This window comes from Corylus avellana, chromosome ca2 (genome assembly GCF_901000735.1).
Source record: "Corylus avellana chromosome ca2, CavTom2PMs-1.0".
Taxonomy (NCBI): domain Eukaryota; kingdom Viridiplantae; phylum Streptophyta; class Magnoliopsida; order Fagales; family Betulaceae; genus Corylus; species Corylus avellana.
In genome coordinates this window covers 7,748-32,692 of record NC_081542.1, presented here as the reverse complement: position 1 = coordinate 32,692, position 24,945 = coordinate 7,748, and the positions used below count along the sequence as shown (strand labels likewise).

General features: G+C 35.1%; 2 protein-coding genes across 2 annotated transcripts; both read left to right on the top strand.

Annotated features, from left to right (window-relative positions):
• The first annotated feature begins 4,728 nt into the window (after positions 1-4,728).
• Positions 4,729-9,418, top strand: LOC132171648 (double-stranded RNA-binding protein 4-like). The gene is made up of 5 exons (XM_059583022.1): positions 4,729-5,157; positions 5,957-6,240; positions 7,011-7,224; positions 7,329-7,839; positions 9,197-9,418. Coding segments are annotated over exons 1-5 (1,227 nt in total). The 5' UTR covers positions 4,729-4,940; the 3' UTR covers positions 9,198-9,418.
• Positions 9,419-13,100: 3,682 nt separating this feature from the next.
• On the top strand, positions 13,101-21,953 carry LOC132171686 (kinesin-like protein KIN-14E). Its single transcript, XM_059583068.1, has 20 exons — positions 13,101-13,180; positions 14,299-14,550; positions 14,856-15,183; positions 15,375-15,474; positions 15,560-15,741; positions 15,942-16,057; positions 16,253-16,355; positions 17,034-17,186; positions 17,289-17,435; positions 17,546-17,731; positions 18,249-18,353; positions 18,506-18,646; positions 18,738-18,932; positions 19,067-19,193; positions 19,328-19,530; positions 19,655-19,837; positions 20,095-20,190; positions 20,358-20,555; positions 20,811-21,082; positions 21,571-21,953. The coding sequence occupies exons 2-20, from the start codon at positions 14,312-14,314 to the stop codon at positions 21,815-21,817; spliced, it is 3,321 nt and encodes a 1,106-aa protein (XP_059439051.1). The 5' UTR covers positions 13,101-13,180; positions 14,299-14,311; the 3' UTR covers positions 21,818-21,953.
• Positions 21,954-24,945: the final 2,992 nt, after the last annotated feature.

Genomic DNA, 24,945 nt, shown 5'->3' with positions numbered 1-24,945 from the left:
GCCATCATGCACTAACTTTTCCAACTTCCTGACCCGGAAAGTCGCGAAATTCGAATTTCTTTTTCTGCCTTGCTAAGAGACTCCGACATCTATCCCATTCAATTTAATTCGGCCAAAAACACGATTTCCAGACTCGTGTTTTTTCTTTGCAGGTGGCTTTTCCTCCAAAACTAATGCCTGCAACGGCCATCATGCACTAACTTATCACTGATGATGTGGTCACTTATGCCAAATGTCAACTTTTAATTAATCTACGTGTCAGTCTATTAAGTCAACTAACAGTCAACAGATAGAAGGATTAATTTGATCATTTATCAAAATCATAAGAACCCCATTTGATAAAAATCAAACCCTAAGAGAGAAAAAAATAAAATTCTGATTCTTCTGAAACACCAGGGATATTAGGTATTTAACCATTTTTTAAAAACAAATATTACATTTTTCTTCATAAAAATTGCGATTTTTTTTAAAATGAAAAATTACCATTTTTTATCAAACAAATATAGTCTGTACAAAAAAACCAATAAATTGTTCAGAATTTCTCAAAGCAATATCGCTTTCACGTGACTAGGTTTGATAAAATTTTGATCAGCCTTTTATTTTCGAAAAGAGTTCTAGAAAATGTAGAAGAATTTTTTTTTTTTTTTTACATGTCCACACAAGAGGGGGAAGAGGAGATTCAAACTAGAAATCTCCGCTTTATTATGCGTGGTCCCAGCCGATTGAACTACTTGTTGAGGACATGTAGGAAAAAATGTAGAAGAATTGATGTAGTGAAGAAGGCAAATTTGGAGGGTATTTATTAAGAGCAATGCTACAAGTTCCACTTGCGTCATTTTTGTGTTCCTCCAATCTAAGAATAACGTGTTTCTTAAAATCACCATTAAATTTGTGATTGATTATTATTGGATTTGAATGAAATAGTAATTTTAAGAACCACATTATTTTTGGAGGGACACAAGAATGACACCCTTCCACCCTCAAATACTATTCAGTATTCACATCATTTATTTAAAAAATTAATATTAAAACATTTTATTGTTTATATCTCATAATTATTTTTTTATATCACACCATATATATATATATATATATATATATATCATTTTTTTAGGTTTTTATACCAATTATTATTCACATTTTTTTCCACCAAAATATGAACAAAATATATAAACAGTATCCAAGAGTAGAATGATGTTTACCAAACAATCCTTTGAAATAAATTTTGCACTACAGGGAGTGCTGCCACCGTGATGATCGTTACAATCGACTGGCAGCCATTGCAAGGCCACCGTATATCATCGCACAGTACCGGGTTTTTTATTTATTTATTTATTTTTTATAATTAAAAAAATTACTTTGTAATTGTTTTAGAATTATTTTAAAATTTTGAAAAGAATTGTGTAGTTTGTTTTGAAAAGTTTGCTAGTGACGAAGTGTCCAATCTCAAACGATATCAAAGGGAGCATTATAAAAGGCGATGATTTCAAGAATTTTGGACTTGCAGTATTAAAGAGCAATAGTACATAGCTTGATAGCCTGCTAATAGGGTTGTTCGAACTGGAAATTTTGGACCCAGATTTTTCTAAAAATCTCTCCCTATCTCTCTCTCCTCTTTCCTCTACTCTCTCATCTCACCGACATATGTTATTTTGTCCTCTTTTCCATTCACGTATGCTATTTTGTCTTAAGGGCTTTGTCTTTCATTTAGTAACCATCATGAACTTTCAAGTCAAAGTAGAAACAGAAAACAGAAAAATAATTGTAAAGAAAACAAATTGTATTTTTTAATTATGTTCAATTGTATAATAATAGAATGGTTCATTTATAGTTGAATATGGCTCTAAAAGAAATAAAATATAATAATTATAAAATTACATAAAATCAGCATATTTTCAATAATAAATATAATATCAAAATTATATAAAGTACAACGCATTATCACTTTTATCCACAGTTGATGAGAGAAAAATATAATTGATGAAAGAGAATGCTTAGCTTAGAGGAACAAGAGTACTCCAAGTATGCTATTTAATTACAAAAAGATAAGACGCCAATAATCAAATCATATGGCATATAAAATACTTGCAATTACTTTTAATATGTAGATAGCTGCATAATATAATAGAATGAACAATAAAAGATCAAAGAAATGGTCTAGTAGTATCTTACTCAAAGCCTTAAACTTGGTAAAGTCCACTTGACTCCCTTAAATTACCATTTCAATGATAATCTACCATTCAAATTACCAATTGTGACAATTTATCTTCCAAACTACCAAAACAATGACAATGTATCCTCCATTTTAAGAAAATGAAAAAATTACCCTCACTAAATTAAAAACAAAAATATTAAAAATTAATTTTTTTTTTTCAAAATTTTAAGAGTATTTTTGTCTGATTAGAAATTTTATAGAGATAATTTTGTCATTTTGCTATCATTGGGGTGTACATTGTCATTGTTTTGTTAGTTTGTGAGGTAAATTATCGTAATTGATAATTTAAAAATTAAATTATCATTAAGGTAATAATTTGAAAGAATTAAATGAACTTTACCCTATTTTTTTTCTTCTTCGTTAAACAGACAAAAAAGAGAAAATTCAACCAAACATGATACGATATCACCCAGCTTGCATCCAAAAAAACTCAAATCCAGCTGTTCCCTACTACACACGTCCCTTCACAACACACTGCCCAAAATCAAAATCTTCACCACTCCTCATGAACATTGGGATCATAGCACTACTCTATCCCCAACCGTTCTTTTCCCACGACCTTTTGCTCATTTACAAGCTTTCACGTAAAAGGAATGCTGCCCTTCATTTCATCCACCATCTTCACTTTATCATTTTGATTTTTTTTAAAAAAATTAATAATTTTGTTTTAAAATAAAAATTTATGTTTTAAAAAATTAATAATTTTTTTATCTTATTGAAAAATAATACGGGCATTTTTATCTTTTTGCTAATTTTATGAAAATATTGACTGTATTTTGGTAATTTGCAGAAATATTGTCAGTAATAATAATAGTAATTTTTTTTAACAGTGATAACACCTTTCATTAATATGCAAAAAGCAATTGCTAGACATCACAATCTCATGCATTTTGCGTACATTATGGGAAATCCCCCTACCACACCTTAGTCTCACCCATTGTTAGAGCTAATTATTTAGTTAATATATTAAAATGTTAATATATTTTTTTGAACAGTAATAACACCTTTCATTAATATTAGCTAAGCAATTGCTCAGACATCACAATCTCATGCATATATTCTGGAAAATCCTCCCACCACACCCATTGTTAGGGCTAACTTAGGTTGAACTTAGCCAACCTACCTACGAGCAGCCTCATTAGCCTGTCGTTTCAAATGTTAATACTTAACACATGTCAAAGTTACAAAGTATATAATATCAATATTAATATATATTGTATGTTATATGTAAACATTTATATACTTATATGATAGTACCATTATATGGGTCAACATTAATTAATAATTTGAATTTAGATTTTATATGTATATATATTAATCGTTATATTATATGATCCTATATTCCTATGATCATGATTCATGGCATACATTCTAAATTCAAATTGTTAAGTTTTTACTTGCAAATTGAGATTATAATTTATAAAAAACACATTAGTTACTCAATCAACTAACATCTAATTGTCCAACATTCTATCAATTTAATCTTAACCATTTAATTAACTAAAGTTACTCAATAAATGTTCATGTATAGTACTCCATCAAAACTTTAAACACGAACGATTTTTTTTTTTTTTTTAGTTTATAGGTTTAAAACACAAATATTATGTTTTGCCTGGTATAAGAGGATTTTTTTTAAAAAAAAAATTTGAAAAATCAAACAACTTTTTGTTTTATATTTAAATAAATTTCACAATAATTTTTATTATTTATTTTTATAATCTGTAAATTAAATTCAAATAAAAAAATATTTAAATATTATTTCACAATAATTTTTATTATTTATTTTTATATTTTCTAAATTAAATACAAAGAAAAAATATTTAAATACTATCTCAAATAAAATGTTAAAAGAAAGAGATAGAAAGATAAAAGATTTTCAATTTTCCTTTGCAGTTCAGACTAGCGCTAGCTTTGTATTTTCCTTATCTTGGATTTTGTATTCTTGCAACTTCTTTGATTTGCTTGTCGGTTCACGTTTGTTTTTCTGCAGAAATTCAGATCCTTTCCTCTTCTCCTACTAGCCTGACAGGCTGTACGCTCTAGCTCTTCCATTTTAAGAAGGTTTATTCAGTACCAAGGTTTATTCATCCCAATTTACTGTGCAAATTACAGTCCTTTTTCCGATGTCGCTGCATATCTCGACACATCAGGCGTACCACGTCAAATGCTCAATCAACTTTTGGTCAGACATTTTTTTTAAAACGCTCATCATCCATCGCTATACACCGACTTGATTTGACAAGACTTATAGGCGATTTTTTTAAGAAAAGGTTGAAAGATGTCACTGTTGACAAACAACAAGTGGCGTGCATGTCGTAATTCATTCATTCATTCTTAACGTCCTACATTTCTGCTGAGTGTTTGTTTGTTTTAGTATGTCAATCAACATCTACGGTGTAATTAATTGGAAACTTAAGTCGAAGGTTTACCCTCATCCCCATATCTATGCCTGTTCTATTTTGAATGCTAAGCTATTGGATCCTCTCAATTTATTGTAGAATTATAGAATTCGAGCAGGAAGTGAGAGGGAGGGTACCTTAAGATCGACTCGCACCCATCTTTATATATATATTTCTTATATTTACTTATTATTTGCATTCGCTTATTTGTCAGTCATTTAGTGGTTGAACAAAAGTCACAATGATTTAGAAGCGGTAAAAAAACTGAAGCCCTTCTCCTGTAAAAAGGAAAGAACTGAACCCGTTGATCGCCCACTTACTATCCTATGGAGAAAGCCAATCCCGCCACAATGTTGCAATGGTTATGTACTCTTCCTCAGCTTCAGCCCTTAGCTTCTGCTACAAATGCGGCTCCGGATCCAGCTCAAGTTCCAGCTGGGGCTGTTGTATTTATTCTACCAGGTGCTCCATCTACAACTGAAACTGCGGCTCCGGCTCAGGTTACTGCTGGACCTCCATCTGCCACGCCGTCCACTTCTTCTGGTGAGTAAAAGAAAGTTTTACACAGAAGTAAAATTTTAGGGTCTTATTTGTTTTCTTATTTTTTAGTATTTTTTAAGTAATCGGTCGCTAGTGATTAAATGAGGTTACTAATCGTAATTTTTTTTTTTTTTTTTCCTGAATATTTAGTTTTTCTTCGTTGCTTTCCTTCATTTCCTGTTGTTAATATATAGCTTTTTTTTTTAGCAGTGAAAATGGTGCATTTTTAGTAAGCTCTACAGTTTCGTGGACTCTGAGTAAAATGAAAAAGAAAAAAAACAAAACAAAACAAAACAAAACAAAATCAGAATTTGAAATGTGATATTTATGTTGAGTGGGCTGTGAGATTCATCTTTAGTATTGTGTGTGTGTGTTTGTTTTTTTTTCTTCTGCATCATATGTTTGATTCAATAGAATGAGCAAACCCAACTGCCTTGTTGAGTCGTTCTCAAATTGTTATTCCATATGTGGCATATGTTATTGCTTGTAATTTGCTATTAGGGCCATAATTTGTGGTAGTTCACTTGTTTAAATAGGGCCTAAAACTGGTGATGGGTGTACTAAATGATGCTTAAGTTGTAGGTTAGTTCACTTCTATAGTACTCCATATATATTAAGCATTTTGTGTTTAGATATCATGCGATATTGGAAAATGCCAAAATATTTGTTTATTGTTGTCGGTGCTTAAATAATTAACATTATTCGCATGTGTATAGTATGAGCAATATTTTGGTTGAATTTGTTATGCTATTACTAGTTGAGAAGTAATGTCTAAATGTTTTCTGGATCAAATTTGTTTTAGGTCTTCCAGAAAATAGGATTTACAAGAATAAAATTCAGGAATATACGCAAAGGTCTGGCATTCCACTACCAATTTACCGGACCGTTAATGAAGGATCCTCACATGCACCTCAATTTCGGTCAACTGTATTTATAAATGGAGTAACTTACACCTCTCCATATACTTTTTCTCATCGAAAAGCGGCCGAACAAGATGTTGCCAAACTTGCGTTGGAGGGCATCTCACTAGAGATCGAGGAGGATATCACTAAAGATCAAGGGCATATCCGTCTTCTCATTCTTGAGGTTTGTTGCGGTGTACTCGAAGATTTAGACCTTGGATGTTTAGTGATCCCTTTTTGGATCAAATTGTAATATTCTTTAGTTCAATCTTCTGCATGTTATCTTCTCTTTCCTAGTAGAACCAAGGTCGACTCAAAGTAGTTTTCAAGCCTTTTCCCATATTATTTTAGTTGCTAAAGGCAACATGTAGGATCATGCATTGCTACCATATCAGTGAGGAGGTCAGCCATTATAGTAGCAAACGCAATTCACATTGTCTTGGCACTGGCAATATGCATCTTCTATTTTTTTTTTTTTTATTATTATTTTTTTTTTATGAGTAATCAAGATAACATTATACGTACAACTTGTTATATCAGAAGTACAATATTTTCATTCTGATTTCGTGTTCACGTGTGAGATATTAATTAATGAACTAATGCCATTGTGGGTTTTTTTTTTTTTTTTTTTTGTTAAGTAAAGTAATTTGTAAGTTAGATAAACTGGAAAAAAATTTCTTGTCGTAGAGAAACATTTTCTTTTTTTCTTCTCATTTGGAACTTTCTTTATCAAGCGATGTTTCTATGTTATCCAAGGTCTCATTGCTGTTTCTGATGGTACTGAAATTATTTAATGTTTTTTGTTGTGAAGAATGGCATGAGTTGAGATAATACAATTAGGTGTTGGATTCTCATGGCATATATAATTACACTTAGTCTGGTATTATTGCTTCAAACATTGTTCAATGTATTAGTTTGTACTGTTTTAATTAACTCTTTTGTGGTCTTTTCCAGCATACTGTGTTTTGCAAGTCTATACTTAACGAATTTGCTGCAAAGATGAATCTTGCACGGCCTACCTACAGCACTATCCAGCAGCAAGAAGCATTGCATCCTGTTTTCACATCTTCTTTGCTTTTCAATGGTGTAAGTTACATTGGTGAAGCTGGTAAAAACAAGAAAGAAGCTGAACAATTGGCAGCACGTGCTGTTATCTTATCTCTCCTAGGTATCCTTTTTCTCTACGATCAATATGGATTTGTTTTTAATCTACTCATTGAATGCGTGCCCTTATGTTTTGTGTAGCTGAGTATTTGAAATAATATAATCCAGGTACTTCTGGGACAGGAACACTTGTTTCTGAGATTATCAAGTCTAAGCACAAACTCTACACTGCATTCGACAAAGACACAAGCTATGCCCATAAGAGTCCTCTATCCCGGGGAGCAAGTGTAGAACAAATTAATGTCATGCCCCAGGGAGCAAGCGTAGGACAAATTAGCACCATACCTCCAGGGGTAAGCATAGGGCAAATTAGTGCTGCACCGCAAGGAGGACAAATTCCTAGGCTACTTGACAAAGGTAAGGGAGTTGAAGTGGCTGTTGCTGCCAAGAATGTATCAAAAGGTTCAATTCCAGGGGCTTTCTCAGTAATGGCTCCATTGAGGCATGAATTCAAAGCACCAAAACCCTCTCAACCAATAAAAATAGAACCATCATCACAAGCAACCAATCTGCCAATTGCATTTGTGCGTCCCGTTTTACAACAGCCTCTGTGTGAAGGTCAGAGGTCTTCCAAAAAAAGGAAAAATATCTATAACAAGAAATTGCAATCTGACACATAGTAAGTTTCAGTTTCTCTTTTTTCATATTTGGCATGATTCTCTTGTTTGGTGTGCAGCGGATTTGATTCTCTTCACTGTAATACTGCTTTAGATACTTTTTAGTCTTCATTGCTTGTGTTTGATGGTATGTTGTTGTGCTATGGTGTTCATTGCAGCCTACGTTCTTAATTTAATTTTGAAGCATGCCGTAAACAACCTATGTTGTTTCACTTTTTTGAATCTGTTCCCTGGCTGTCTCTGCCTATATATAATCTCTCTCTCAATTAGATGTTAACTATTCTACACCTGATTCCTGGGTGATGCTCTTTTGATGGCTTATCCGTGTGATTTTGTTCATTTAGTTCTCTTCGGATACAGTCAGATGGAACATTTTTGTTGTGACTTTCTTTTGAATCACCTTTCACTCATAAGCCATTTATTGGCCCTAGTGTCCCTCTTCGTTGACACTAGAGTCAGTTGCAACCAGATCTTTATCCAAAGCCTTCAATTTGAACCCTTTTGCTTAGAGAAAGAAAATTTGACCAGTTTCCCTCTAATAAAAATAAATCACAACTTATTGAATTAATGCTGCGTTCATTTACCTGATTTTGTTTATTCTGATGCCATTGGCTGAAAATAATTTTCCTGGAGGTAGCGCCAGAGCTACTGATTTCTAAGGACATGCCATTTAATTCTACAATTTCTTCTGATAAATGATAGACACAACCATAAGCATCTTGTTATCATGAAAGTTGTTAGCAGGGTTTTGAACATGCTAAGGTTGGTAGATAAAATGCTGCCGTTTTTCTTATTACAGAGGGTGCCCCATCCTTCTGTTCACCATAATATCCCTACTCCATATGCTATGGCAGCCCTCAGAACCTAGATAAGATCTGGAATAATTAATTCCTTCCATAAATTAGCATCGAGCATACTCCATGTTTTCCAAGAATGAATTTCTATTGCTAGCTAATTCTACGTAATATTACTTTCACCTCCCTTTACTCAAATGTGTTTGCACTCTCACTTTCAATGACACTAAGGTCATAAATCAGATATTTGCATAAAAAGAAAGCCTTGGTTTACATTTCTGTCAAATTACTATCAGTTCTTGGCTTGCCGTGTTCCTCACTTAATTTTAAGGGTTTTCTTCTCTTTCTGTCTCCATTACTCTAGTACGTTATGGGATATCATTTAAGCTGGCCAGCATCTCTCTCTCTCTCTCTCCTCTTCTCGTGTCTTTCTCTGAAACATAAATTTATTTGTGCATAAATGCTGTTCTTTGTGTTACATTATGGTTATTATATAGGTATTTATGTTGCTTTATGAAAGTTTATTTGTTGTGATGGTTCATTTGCTTTGCCCGTCATTTTGCAGGTTGCCGGTTGCCGGTTGCTGCCTTGCCCATGACTCCAGCCCCACCTCCCTGTTTTGTAGCCCAATAAACATGTAGTAACTCTGTGTTTATTGTGTATTTAGTTAGGAGGAAATCGATCTGTCATCTTGGATTTGGTTAGACATTAATCCCTTTTTGTGCGCTATGTAGATAATTATTTTATTTGGATCTGACTGTTTTCTGCCTATGACCATTGTGAAAATCCTGTCACATCAAGCGGTTGCTTTTTAATCATCAAGCTAATATTTCTGTTTGGTGCTTGCAACATGTCCTAGTGTGGTGATCATACCAATATGGATTTTGACATTACTTCCATGTTTTGTTGCTTTATTACGTGTGCAACATTTGAACATTAACATAATTCAGAAAAGAGAATAACTCTAAGGATTTGGCATAACCAGCCAAGCGAGTTTGTAACACCAAAACCCGTTACCACAAAAAACACTAGATAATTTCTTCTTTTCTCTCTATTCCATTCTTCCACCGCCCCATTCTCCTTTTTCTTCTGTGTAAAATCAGCTCTTTCTCCATTTCACTAGCCAAACCGCTCTCTCCATTTCAGCTATCTCGGTCTCTTTCCATCATCACAGCCGGCAAAGCTATATTAAAGCCATACCCACGTCTCATAAATTTGTTCACCCGATCCGGATCCTCTCCTGGACTGAAGAATATCTTGTTCATGACTAAGATTTCTTTAAAAAAATCTTAGGGCCACAAATAAGACACGTACATGTCCTCATAATAATAATAAAAAATTAAAAAAATATTATTTAGGGTTAAAAATAATAAAATAATAATTAAAAAAAAAAAAATGGGTGGCTGGCCATATTTTGCAAGAGTATGGGCTGCTATGTTTACAGTCCTTTACCTCCCAATCCTGCATACTATGGAATGAAGATCTTTCACGTGCTATAAGGATAGGTGTAAACCCCAAAAGCACCCGTCAATGCTGTGAATGAAGTTAAGATGATCTTTACATTTAACCTTTCCGAGGAGAAGAATTTCCGAACAGAAATTTTCCCGAGGCAAGGTCATCTTGCAAAAATCCGAGGATAACTTTCCCTAGGATAAATTGGCTGAGCATCGCTCCGCCTCACCGTGGCCGAGCCTCGCTCCGACTCACCGTGGCCGAGCATCGCTCCGCCTCGCCATGGCCAAGCCTCGCTCCGCCTCGCCATGGCCAAGCCTCGCTCCGCCTTGCCATGGCCGAGACTCGCTCCGCCTCGCCATAGACAAACATCGCTTCGCTTCGCCATCACTAAGCTTTGCCGAACACCTCAAGCACTAGGTGAAATATTTCGGTAAATACAGCCGACAAGGCACTTTACCCAATAATAATCATCGGGAAATATAGCCGTAAATGCACTTTCCTAAGCATAATCATTGGGAAATATAGCCGTAAAGGCGCTTTTCCGAACATAAACGTTTGGGAATATAACCATAAAGGCGCTTTTGAAACTCAGCCCAGCCAAGAATTTAAAGCCTCCACGTAGGATAATTCTAAGGCTTAAACCCTCGGTGAAATATAGCCAAGGCACTTTCCCGAGATTAACTCGGTGAAATACAACTGGGGCGCTTTCCCGAGGATAACGTTCAAGAAATATAGCTGTACAAGCACTTTTCAAACCAATGGCTAAGGCATTCGGAGTTACAGTGGAGTTTATTGATGTGTAAGTGTTTAAATTCTTTGATGCTGTTAAGAGTCCTAATTCAAAGGAGTTTCTGATAGGTGAAGCCTGGTGGTCAAAGGGTGGGCTTGGGATGAGCCGTAGACTTGGACATCCTGGGTTCGATTCTACACCCTTTAGATTACCTGATAGGCTGATACACGGTTGTGATGGGTGGAGTCGTGTATTCGTAATATACTTGTTAGAGGTGGATCCGAAGGGGCCTTGCCTTAGTGAGGTTTCACGTCATAAAAAAAGAAAAAAGAAAAGGAGTTTATGATTTTCTTTTGAGACTGGTGTATTTAATTGAGTTTCTAATCCACCCTTTTTCTATTATAGGGAGCTCTCGCGTTTTATTGCGGCTGGGAAGCTTCATTGTAAGATTGATAAAGTTGCAGGTGTTCTTGAGACTAATCGTCCTGATGCAAAGAATTCTCTTTACCAAGCAACTATCAAGCAATGGGACTTCCTATTAAACCGGATCTAGAAGCTGTCTCGTGTGATTGAGCTGTGAAGTATATTGGATTTCCATGCAATTTGGAATGGCGCAAGAATTTGCATATTTCAGAGGAATACAGAGCACAAGGAAATCTTGATGGATGCCTTTTATTTGATAAATCTGATATTAACTTAGCATAGTCCATCTGTTTTCCGAATTTATCCAGGCATTGAACGTACTGATTTCAGATGTCAATTTAGTTCTCTGTTCGTTTCGCTAATTCCTTTTTGATAAGGGTGTCAAAAATTACCGGGAAACTGGAATCGGAACCGGCAAACCGGAGACCCGATTCCGGTTCCAGTTTGAAAAATTCAAAAACCGGATACCCCATTCTTGTACCCGGTTTTTGGTACCCGGAATACTGGAACCGGGTTTTATATCTTATTAAATAATATTTATATATTATTATATTATATATATTAATATTTTTTAATTTTTTTACGCTTAAGTTTAGGTCTCCTGTCTCCAGTTCTTACTTCTCCCCTAAGTCCCCTTCATCTTTTTTTCTCACATCACGTCGCAAGCCCCTCGTCTTCTCCATTTTCTCCTCTAGTCTTCTTCTTCATTTCACTTCTCCATTTTTACTTTTTATTGTTTTAATGTTTTCTTTATGTACCTAATTTAAAATGATTTTTCGGGTATTTTAAAAAATTGAATTTTTTATTTCTAAGGCTCATATAGGCAAAAACATTGATTTTTTAAGATTTTTGTGCTTTTTTAGGTTTATTTTTTAATTATTTGGAATAATCACAATAAAACCTCTTTAATTTAAACAAAAAGACTAATAGATTTTTATTTTTATTTTTTATTTTTTTAAAAAATGAGCTAACTTATGAAAAAAAAAAAGAAAAAAGAAAAAAAAAAGGCATATTTTAGGCCCAATACCTTAAATAAGGCCAAAAACTAATTTTTTTTAAAAAATTGGTTATCGGACCGGGTAAAACCGGAACCAGCCGGTAACCGGAACCACCGGGGTCCCGGTTTCTCAAAACTGAGAATTGGGGTACCCCGGTTCTGGTACCGGTTTTGGCCAAAAATAGGAAAATCGGACCGAGTTGACACTCCTACTTTTTGGTATTTATTTTTTGTCTGTGGCTCTCGAGACAAATTAAAATTGTCCCAGAAAATTTTATGATGAATGTGGTGCGACTGTAGACTTATTTTGTCTAAGCTAATTGGGTTAGATTTTTGAAGCTTCATGATCCATTTCCTTTCTTAGAGCTGCTTTCAGTCTCTTGTCCTGAAGCAACGGGTGCACCTTTCGCCGGCAGGTAGGGCGGGCTGCCAATGCATGAAAGCTCCATGTTGTGCAGAGCTTTTGGTTGGATTCATCATCACTTTGTGATTGATCTGCACAACTTGACGCCAATCAAGTATTTTATATGAATATTTTTTTTCATTTCACTTGGACTAAAAACATTTACTACACGTTAAAAAAAAAATTTAAAACCAAAAATACTGAGATACATTAGGAAACGATCTATTTTACTCTTAAAAATATTTATTTTTAATATTAAAAGCCGTGCCACACTGGACCAGGATAAGCTTAAGCCCACACAACACAAGATTATCAGGCCCGATGTCATGGACCGTTTTTGATCGGCCTCATCAAAGTGCTACCTCCTCCACTAAAAATTCGCCACCTCAGCCATGTTACGCTCCAAAAAACTTAACAAAAAAAATCAGCCCCACACCACACCACGATAATAAATCGGGGGACAAAAAAAAAACCTCTTTATTGCTCCCAATCTCTGAAACCCTAAAAAATCGAAAAAGCTCTAGCTCCGCGAATTCTTCAGGTGCTTCAATTTATTTTTCATTTCCTCTCCAATTCGCTCTAATTTTCGCAATCGTATGTGATTGTGTGTTTGCTTATATACACGCGGAAAACCCTTAGCTTTTCTTTCCTCTATTTGATTTTGATTTTTCTGCTAATCTATCTCTCCCTCTCTATATATACGAGTGTCTGCGTTAGAGAAATCAGGAAAATCATAATTTGACGTATTAAAGAGCAGATTTGAACAATATATATCTATATATCATAAAGTTAGGATAAAATTGATATAGTGAATCAGTCATATGTCGTTGTTAGAAATTTACTTTTTAGGTGAAATGTATATATATATATATATATATATATATATCTTGCGCGTTCTTTTGTTTTGCTTGCTTTTGAAATTGGAATATGTATTGCTCAGCCAAATTGAATTTTTAGGACATAAATTTGGTTTTAAATGTCTCTTATCATAATCATAGGTGATGCATGGTTAAAGTATTATCGGCCTTCTTTATGTGTTCGGATTAGGTTATTGAGAAATTCTGCCTTTCTGTGTTCTGTTTGACTTGGATAGGTAATTCCTTTGGTTTGTACTCATGGTTAGTTTTCAATTTGTTGTTGTTGTCACCTCTGTTTTTGCTTGCTCTGGCTTGTGTTTGGGTCTTTTAAAATGTAATTTGTGCTTCTGAAAAAGTAAATTGAAAAAGGCATTCTTGGAACTTATTTTACAATTTTTCTGACCATAAAGGGTCCGATACAACAAATTGGGTTTTTAGTATCCAGAATGCATTTTTAGTACCATAAATTTGGGTTCACAATTTATTGTTCTATTTCTGTTAGACAAGAATTGAGACAACAAGTGCGGGAAACAACGTCACAGAATTAGAGAAGAAACCCGTCCAACTGTATATTTAGACTCTGTTATATGTAGTATGTATACTGCTATAATACACAAGGCATGCATGCCAGGAAAAAGGAAATCATATTAATATTGAAAAGTGAAATCATATTAATATTGTAAAGGAGAAGTCAATTTTATTGAAGTACATACTTCTATGTCAGAGAACCTGAGTATGAAATGGGTTTGTTTATAGCGATCCTTAGACCTAAACGTTTTCTTGGTGTTCTTTTATACGGTAGGGTTACTGTTCAAATGGCAGATGTTGCTGGAAATGTACTGCTGCTAACAATGGAGGGTGCCGATGCAACAAAACTGTTCCAGATAATTTTGAAGTACATGGGAGTTGATTCATCTGATCGAGTTACTTCAGCAAATTTAGATGAACGGATTGAGCTTGTTGGAAAATTATACAAGCATACTCTGAAAAGTTCAGAGCTTCGAGATGAACTTTTTTTGCAGATTTTAAAACAAACAAGATGTAATCATGATAGGTATGCCTCTAATTTGATACTCAGTTTTTTTGATTAATAAATTTGGGGCCTGTAATTATAGTGTTGGGATAGTAACGACCAAAATGCCCCACTCCTTGAAATTCGTAATTGTTACAGGATCTCCTTTGTTGAGCCTTTTATGAAGCGATGCCTCCAAATACACTGGCCAACCTTTCCAATTACAACCACTATCATTTCTATGAATGATTGATTCTGCCTCCAAATACATGGCCAACCTTTCCAATTAGAACTACTATCATTTCTATGCTTGATTCTGTTTATCACACTTGATTTTGCTATTACAGGCAATACTTGCTCAAAGCATGGGAGTTGATGTATTTGTGTGCTTATTCCATGCCTCCTAGTAAGGACATTGGTGGATATCTATTAGAGTATGTTCATATTGTGGCCCATGGTGTGGGTATGGATTCTGAGGTTCAAGTGCTTGCATTAAAAACATTAAATGCTTTGAAGCATGCTGTTAAGGCTGGTCCCAGGCATACAATACCAGCTCGAGAGGAGATTGAGGCTCTTTTAACTGGTCGAAAACTTACAACTATAGTATTTTTCTTGGATGAAACTTTTAAAGAAATCATGTATGACATGGCAACCACTGTGGCTGATGCTGTTGAGGTACTTTTAAGCCTTCTTTACTGTTAGGTCCATTTGAATGTTTGTATCTATCTGTGTATGTGCTTTTTTGTTGAGGTACTTTTATACTCTTTCAGATAGGCTTATTTTTAAGTCGTCTGTATGCACTTTTTTGTTCTTTATTGAGTTTTAAAGCACTTCACATCAATTAAATTCATTTATATCCATTTCAGGAGCTTGCATGGATAATTAAACTGTCAGCATACTCTAGCTTTAGTCTGTTTGAATGCCATAAAGTTGTTACTGGCTCTAAATCACCTGATCCTGGGAATGGTATCAATTCTATTTACTTCTTGATTGTTTCTATGAGTCAGATTTACAGAAATAGTCATCTATTCTGGACTTTGTTGTCATGCAGAGGAGTATATTGCGCTAGATGATAACAAATACGTTGGCGATCTGCTAGCGGAATTCAAGGCAGCAAAGGATCAAACTGAAGCAGAAAATTTGCACTGCAACCTGACATTTAAAAAAAAGCTATTTCGTGAATCAGATGAAGCTGTGACAGATCCAATGTTTGTGCAGTTGTCCTATGTTCAAGTATGTAATTTCTTATTTCAATGACTAGTGATGCTCATTTTGAAGTTTACAGTACTGCCTAGTCAACATTATGAAAGTGCCTTCTTGTCTTTAAGTAGAAAATGTTGTTTCATCAATGAGAGATGTATCTTTGATGTCCTAACTAAACGGTTTTCATCGTTACTTTTTTAGATTGTTGATATATAATTATTTTGTTACAGTTGCAACATGATTATATATTGGGCAATTATCCTGTTGGAAGGGATGATGCTGCGCAGCTGTCTGCATTGCAGATCTTGGTTGAGATTGGATTTGTTGATAACCCTGAATCATGCACGTGAGTTTTTGTTACTATGTCTTACTCCATTTTATTGCTCTTTCCTTTCTTTGTCAGTTATGCTTTTATGGTGTTTAACTTGCTTTCGTATTCATAGTGATTAGAAACATAGGGGAGTTCTTTTTACTTATCAATTTCCATAACCAGTTTTTTTGTACTATAATAATTTTGAATTTGTTGAGTAAATGTTTTCAGCGACTGGAATTCACTTTTGGAACGATTCCTTCCGAGACAAAATGCTATAAAACTATCAAAGCGGGAATGGGAATTGGATATTCTTTCTCGGTACCGTTCTATGGTAAGAATTACAATTTTTAAATGAGTAACTTGCTCCAAAGGGAAATTGTGTTATTAGTCCAGTTGGCATTCTTCGCGTAAGTTTCCTTGTAATTTTACTATGAAGGATTTGCAAGATATTTCAACTCATTAGTATAAGATCTTATTATTTTATTTTAAATAATAACTCCTTGTAATTGTGTTATTAGTCATGCCACAAAGTTTCCTCAACTTGCTTGCTTGTTGGAATCGGGTGGGGGGTAGGGATATCTCTAACGTCATTTGGAGGATGGTTCTTTTGTGCATCACCTGGTGTATTTGGCGGGAGAGGAATGCTAGAACTTTTGAGGATAAGGAGTGTTCGGTGGATGGGATGAGGAAGAATATGATATCTATGCTTCACTTGTGGACGTTGGCTCACCACCATATTGTTGTCCCGACTATAGAAGCATTCCTGAATATGTGCTCTTTGTATATTCTGTATGGGTTTCTCTTGTATATATTTTTGCATTAGGATTGCGTCCCTCTGCACTCTTTTGAATAATATTCACATTAATTATCCAAAAAAAAAGATCTTATTATTTTATTTTAGCTTTTTGAGACCTCTCTACTTAAAAAAAATATGTACTTATGCTATCACTGTAAGTTCAACTAATTGCAACAATTCCTAACTTAAAATTTTATATTTGCTGTCTACTAGGAACATTTGACAAAAGACGATGCGAGACAACAATTTCTGCGGATATTGAGGACACTTCTCTATGGGAATTCAGTGTTTTTTAGTGTTCGCAAGATTGATGATCCTATTGGACTTTTGCCAGGACGAATAATTTTAGGCATTAATACGAGGGGGGTAAGTCTTAAGTTATAAATTTTATGCACAGATTACAACATTGTTTTTGGCATTGTGGCCTTCCATTTACTCTACGTTTTTTTTTTGTTCATTTGCCCGTAGGTACATTTTTTTCGTCCAGTTCCAAGGGAGTATCTACATTCTGCCGAGTTACGAGACATAATGCAATTTGATAGGAGCAATACTGTTCTTTCTTTTAAGATGAAAGTTGCAAATGTTCCTCATATATTTCAATTTGATACCAAGCAGGTTTTGATCACCTCTCTTATTTATACACCAATATTCCAGTACTAGAATTTTTCGGCCTCTAAACTATTTTGTAGTTTCATATCTTAGTAGTGATTTCTCCATTGTTGTAGGGAGAAGAAATATGTGTTGCTCTTCAGACACATATAAATGATGACGTGTTGCGACGTTACTCTAAAGCCCACTCTTCTGCTAGCAGTTCGATTAGTGGAGATCTTCCTCCCAACGTGGAAGTGCATAGGATACGTGTTCAGGACTTGGCTAAAGCTCCTAAAAAATCTCAAAGGAATGTTAATCAGGTAAGACTTCAAATGAAATTCATACCATGCCAAACTATTGAAATCTATACTTGCTCAACTAAAGTAACACCAAGGTCTGACAATTGAGCTATATGGGTAAACCTTTTTTTTTATTTTTTATTTTTATAATTAATGTGAATATTATTGAAAAAGCGCAGTCTCCCATGACGACCGCACTTAAATTCACCCTTCCCCATTCCGTCAACTTGATATTCGGACTCATCGGCTGAACTTAACACGTATGATTTTGATTCCATGTAAAAATAACCCACGTAACCCATCGTAAGATAAAATGCTGCTTTCTCCTTGGAAGATGTGAAGCACCCAAATTATATTCAGCTTATATATAGGTAACTGCACCATCTAAGCTTTTTTTTTCTTAAACAACCTCAGGTTAGCTAAGACTAAATATTTCATGATTGCTTGGACCCTTTTGCTCTTGATGGACTGATACATGTACTGAATACTCATATCATCAAAGTTGACGCCTGGGTCTGGAACTTGGGTGTTCTATTAGGTGGCACTGCTGGAGAAAAAAAGCATGGAAGCAAGGTTGGCCCAGATGGGGGATCTTTTGATAGAGAAGAATACCAAAAAAGATTTGATTGGGGCTGATACCCAGGTAGAGTTTGTTGGAAATGAATTTCATGCTTCAAATATAGATGTATCTGTTAGAGTTAATTCATGTGTAAAAGATAATCTCTTTTATCAACATAGTGGGGTTTCTATGTGATGGACAAATAAATCTTGGATTATGGGTGGTGTTCAACGCAGCTGTTACAAAAGCTCCAAGGTGAGTTAAAACTTCGTAGTGAGGAGTTGCATGCAGCAGAAGATACTATGAATAAGCTGGTTAATGAAAAAATATCATTGGAAGAAATGATATCTAGACTTGAAAAGAAGAAAGCTGATGAGGTATTACTGTTTATACTTGAATTTGGTGTTAGGAACCTCTATTGTTTTCACGGGTTATGAATTTATATACATAGTAATTATTGAAATGCAGATAGGTTTTCTTGAGAAAAAATTTGAGCAAGAACGTAAAGCCATAAAGTTTCAAGTACTTGAACTTGAAAAGAAGCTTGAAGGGGTCACACAAGAGTTGGCTGTTGTTGAGTCAACTCTTGCTGTCAGGAACTCTGATTTGGCTTCATTACAAAATAATCGGAAGGAATTAGAGGCATTGAGAGAAATGAAAGAGGTTTGATTCTTTTCATCTTATTCCTAATTCTTTGTCTCAGTTTCTACTTTAATTGCATCACAATATTTCAGGCCTTGATATGAATGTATTTTCAACGAAGTACATTTTGCTTATTACTTTTTACTTGCATTTAGGACATCGATACAAAAAATGAGCAAACTGCTGCCATTTTGAAGAGGCAAGGGGCTCAACTTGCTAAGTTGGAAGTGCTTTATAAGGAGGAACAAGTTTTAAGAAAGCGTTACTTTAATACTATTGAAGGTTGGCATTTTCTAAAACCTTTAAAATGGAGTGCAATTTCAATAGCATTAGATGTGTTGGTCTTTATTTTTGTTAGTCTTGAAGAATCTTTATAAATGACGTGAGCAAAATATTGTCCCTTTGATACATTTCAGATATGAAAGGTAAGATCAGAGTTTTTTGTCGATTAAGACCTCTTAATGAGAAAGAGACTGCTGAAAAAGAAAGGGATGTACTCACAAGTCCTGATGAGTTTACAGTTGAACATCCATGGAAAGATGATAAAGCCAAGCAGCATATATACGATCATGTATTTGACGGCAGTGCTACCCAAGAAGACGTGTTTGAGAATACAAGGGCAAGTTTGATTGAGTTTTGAATATATTATCAACTTAGGGGATCTTAGCTTGTAATTTTCTCATATATCTATATTCGAATTTTAATTTGTAATTATGTCTTATACTTTTGTTATTACAATGCAGCATTTGGTGCAGTCTGCTGTAGATGGGTATAATGTGTGCATATTTGCTTATGGTCAAACTGGTTCCGGAAAGACATTTACAATATATGGATCTGAAAACAATCCTGGACTTGCTCCCCGAGCTACGGCAGAACTATTTAAAATTACAAGACGAGATGGCAACAAATTCTCATTTTCATTGAAGGTGATTTTTCCCAATGCCATATATTGAAGTGTTATTACAGCTTAAATTTATAAATTATTTGTTCAGTAAACTTTTGCATCAATTGTATGATTCAATTTATTTTGGAGTTTGAATGTTAGAACCCTCATCCAAAATCAAGTTGTAGCTGTTGCTCTCTTACTGTTCCTCATCTGCATGATAATATTTCTAATTAGTTGGCCATCTGTATGATTTGTATATATTGTCTTAGAATTGATATCGATGTTGTATTAATGCAGGCATATATGGTGGAGTTATACCAAGATACACTTATAGATCTTCTTTTACCAACAAATGCTCAACGCTTAAGATTGGATATTGAGAAAGATTTAGAGGTAAGTGTTGTTAACCAGTGGCCTTGTGATTTACATTCCTATGAGAAATATTATTTTCGTTTCAATCTATTAAATGGTTAATGTTATCATTTATGATTGGCCCAATTAATTGATATCATTCCCCTTAAGAAGCTGCTATTGATATGCAAGGTATTTTGTGATGTTAGGGCATGATACATGTAGAAAATGTGACTGTTGTATCAATTTCAACATTTGAGGAATTGTTGAGCATTATTCAAAGTGGATCTGAACAACGGCATACATCCGGAACTCAAATGAATAAAGAAAGTTCAAGATCTCATCTGATACTCTCAATTGTTATTGAAAGTACCAACCTTCAAACTCAGTCTCTTGTGAGAGGAAAGGTATGGTCATTATCAGTTATAGTATTTTATCTATGAATATATGATGAGATCAGCTTTTATGCACTTTGACTATGGTGAATGTACATGGTTTTGCATATACTTTGTCTCGTTCTTTTGTCATTCAATGTTATGAAGGATTAATTTAAGTGTGATGATGTAAACAGTGAGATTGATGCCTTGTCTTGGTTACTTGTTGAGTTGTCTTTTTTATTTTTATCTTTTTAGTGTTTGACCATTAAATGATTTCACATGCAGTTAAGTTTTGTGGATCTTGCTGGTTCAGAAAGAGTGAAGAAATCAGGCTCTTTTGGTAGTCAACTTAAGGAAGCTCAAAGCATCAATAAATCACTTTCAGTGCTTGGGGATGTTATTAGTGCATTGACTTCTGGTGGTCAACACATCCCTTATAGGAATCACAAGTTAACAATGTTAATGAGTGATTCACTTGGTGGTAATGCCAAAACACTCATGTTCGTAAATGTATCACCAGCTGAATCAAACTTGGATGAGACACACAATTCCCTAATGTATGTTTTCTGTCTGTATTACTTTGTGTCTATTATTTTCTTTTGATTTGAGCTTGGAAAGCCTGGGCATCATCCTTCCCTCTCCCTCACTAGTTATACTTGAAGTTGGGTGACAATTAATTGTGTAGGCTAAAACTATAGGAAATACACTGTTGCAAAAGGTTTGCTTCATGCTTTCTCATCCTTAACACATATGGGATCATATCCAAGTATATAAGCAAGGAAATATGGCCTGAGAATGTGAACTGTCATTATTATAGATATTTATGTTTATTGCTTGATCATTTTAGAAAATTTCATGATTTTAAGTTATTAAGCTTTATACTTTTCAATTCCAACTTTGCTAGTGGCATATTAATGTAGGGTAACATTTTTTTTTTCCGCTATGGATTACTTTTAGATCAATTAGAAATTTGACATCTTGCAGCCTTTGACACTGCCTTGATTAGCTATTGTTCTAACAATGCTTTGTCTCTATGCTTATCCAGGTATGCATCTAGAGTTCGATCAATTGTGAATGATCCAAGCAAAAATATTTCATCCAAAGAGGTAGTCCGATTGAAAAGGTCGGTTGCTTATTGGAAGGAGCAAGCTGGTAGGAAAGGCGATGATGAGGAGTTCGAAGAAATTCAAGAAGAACATCCAGCAAGAGATAGGAAAGATGACCTTCAAACACCAAGAACGTCCAGCAAGAGATATAGGACAGGTAGGACTGGTGGCCGTCATTTCATGTAATGTTTCTATTATCAGGTGGCTGTACTGTTCGTTGTTCAGCCCTTTTTTGTTGTATTTTATTGTAATCCCTAGGAAGTCGTTTTGGCTTGTATTTGGTATTTGTTTGATGTACTTAAAAAATTCCATGTTCCTGTTACTGGGAGGTTGTCAATTTCGTAATGCTAATCTGTCGAGAAGAAAGCATGCTCTGTAGTAAAACAAAGGACTCCCGCACCTTAATTGCACAAGGTAGCGTCGGTTTGTGTACTTGCTCTTAAAAGTATAAATTCCGGAGTCCTACTGTTTGTCACGGCTTTGTGGCAAGGTGTAGCCCTGAAAATTTGTTTGCACTCAAGAAAATTAGAACCTTAAATCTAATGGGGATAACCAAAGTAAAAGGCTTTTGTCACTTGAGTCAACCTTGTGGTTAATTGCCCATTTTAAGGTGGGTAGAGATTTGAAGGCTAGAGCAGGTATCTCTGACCTCATTGTCAACGATCTTCCTTCCCCTCGCGTTGGGGCTAAAAACTCACTCATGTATAAGAAAAAGGAAAATCCCATCGGTGCACCGTTGATACGTAACGCTTCCACCCAATTATTCCCACTATGGGAATTGGCAACTTTATGAAAGAACCGAGTGTTGCTATCTCCCTCCTTCAACCAAAACTCTCTCGATTTTTGGCGCCAATGTATTTCCTCACACAACAAAGTATTCTCCAATTCCTTCGACATATCAGCCTTTGTAATCTTTTCTTCTTCTACTAAACCCCTAGTCTCTGCCATAACATCAAACTCCTAAATACCTTCCAACAACTCTTTTTTTTTCTTCCCAATATCACCAAACACTTGCTTGTTCCATTTTTTTAAAATCTAGTTTAAGGGATTTCATCTTATTACCCAAAACAAAACTAGGTAAGCCATCAAACATATACGAATCCCACCAAGACTTAACCTTGTCAACAAAGCCTTCATATTTTAACCACATATTCTCAGATTTAAAATAACTACTACCTCCACTAGAATCCCCACAATCCATCAATAAGGGAAAGTGATTGGATAGTAGACATTGAAGCCTTCTTTGTAACACCGCCAGATAGTGATCCTCCCAATCTGGTGAGAATAAGAATCGGTCAATTCTTGACCAGATTTCATCTTCTTGATTATTGGGCCACGTAAACTGTCCCCCCACCAATGAAATATCCACCAAACCTTGTTCGAATATAAAATCCGAGAAATCCATCATGCCTGTAGAATAGTTCAAGTCACTAGACCTCTCACTAGGGAAACAAATTATATTAAAATCCCCACCAATACACCATAGGACCTCCCACACATTCATCAAACCAGCCAACTCCTCCCAAAAGATCCTCCTCTCCACATTATCCGCCCATTATGGGGGATCATAGCATGTAAACTTCTCCTTTTTTCAACAACCCTCCTATCCCCACATCGCTTAACGCTACCTTGGCTCCATTTGGAGCCCTTATGTATCCATCTCACATGTTGACCTCCCCACATAAACTACATACCACCTCCCGGGAAATAAGATTCATCTTTGTTTCAATCAGGGGCACAATATCCGCCTATGCGACTTCTTTCTCCAATTCGATTCCTTCTTCGCCGATCCCAACCATATTTGTCACCATAGCCACCTCCGGTCTACCTCCTAGAGCTTCCGTATTCCTCAAAACTTCACTATCATCCTTTCCTAAAGCATTGGCGACTTTATCTGGCTCCAGTGCTCTGTCTACACTCTGGGGAAACTCCTGGGCATTGCTCTGGCTATTCTCCGTCAACTTCTCCGACGCCGGCTGGACGAGGCGCACCTGCTGTTTCACCCGCCAACTTGCCCTTGTCCTGAGCTTCCTTCAATAGTAAATTTCCTTGTAAAATTTAAGGGAATTTAGATATAAACTCCTTAGGTCAACGCGCCTCCATTAAAAACTCCCTATGTATTTTTTTTTCGAAAATTTAGTCCCTAGGTCAATCGAAACTACAAGAAACTCCCTACCGTTAAAATTTGTTAACACCCGTTAGGGCCACTCAAAACTCCCCGTTCTACCTGATTAAAATATTAATTTTTTATTAAATTAATTTTTTTTTTTAAAAAAAAAAAATTAACCTAAGGAGTTTGTATCTAAATTCCCAAAATTTAATGGGCTCACTGTAAGAAGGCCAACTGTTACTAGGCCCCTCCTAGAATTTATCATTCTTATTTTCTGGGCCCACTTGGCTTGTAGCTCCGCCCTTCCCACTATTAAAATCCACACGATATTTTCCTTCCTCCACGTAATCTAGCCCATATTTTTGCACACATCTTTCCATCTTGAATTTGAAAGATTCCAGAAGATCTCTCATTAATCTCATATTAACTACCCCTTCATCCACGAGCTCATATGAGGGGACATTTGCTCCGGTGGTGAAGAGTTCTCATGCACAATAGCATAGCACGGCTACTGCCAAACTTGATCATGCATGTGATTCATGACTTGCAATTTTGTTTACTTGGACATGCTTAAAATATATGAAATTTTACGTGGTCTGATTAAATGGAAGTGTTTTGCCATCATTGCAGTTAACAGTGGCGTTGGATGGGAAAAAACTAGAACCAAAGAGCAATGTTCTTCTTGCATGTATTGAAAACGTGCAGTATGCTGGCACCTTGGACGTTTTACACATGGTATTTACGATCACATTCTGAGATTAAAGTCTTGGTTATCTCTTTCGTTCCTTATTATTATTATTATTTTCTTTATATTTAAGTCATACTCTTTTCTTTTGTTTTCTAGGATGCTCTTGGTAGCGCAGAAGTTTCACCACCAATCGGTGCAAGAATACAAGTGTCAAGTTCTGAAATGAAGGTTAGATCTATAACCCTTTTTCCAATACATATATTTTTCCAACTCATATGTTTTTGTCATTGCAGGACTCCCTATTCAAGAGTATCTTAAGGTTCTAAATACAGCTAACGAGTAAGTTTTTATGTTTTGTGCAAAGTATTCAAATTAGTGACTGCTTATGTTAACGAGCTTAGCCCCATGAAGTGACACTTCATTGACACTTGCCCCTTATTAACGTAACCAACGGGAACAGTAGATTCAATTATTTTCTGACTAACATATTTAAGCATTTGTTTGTAATAAACATTT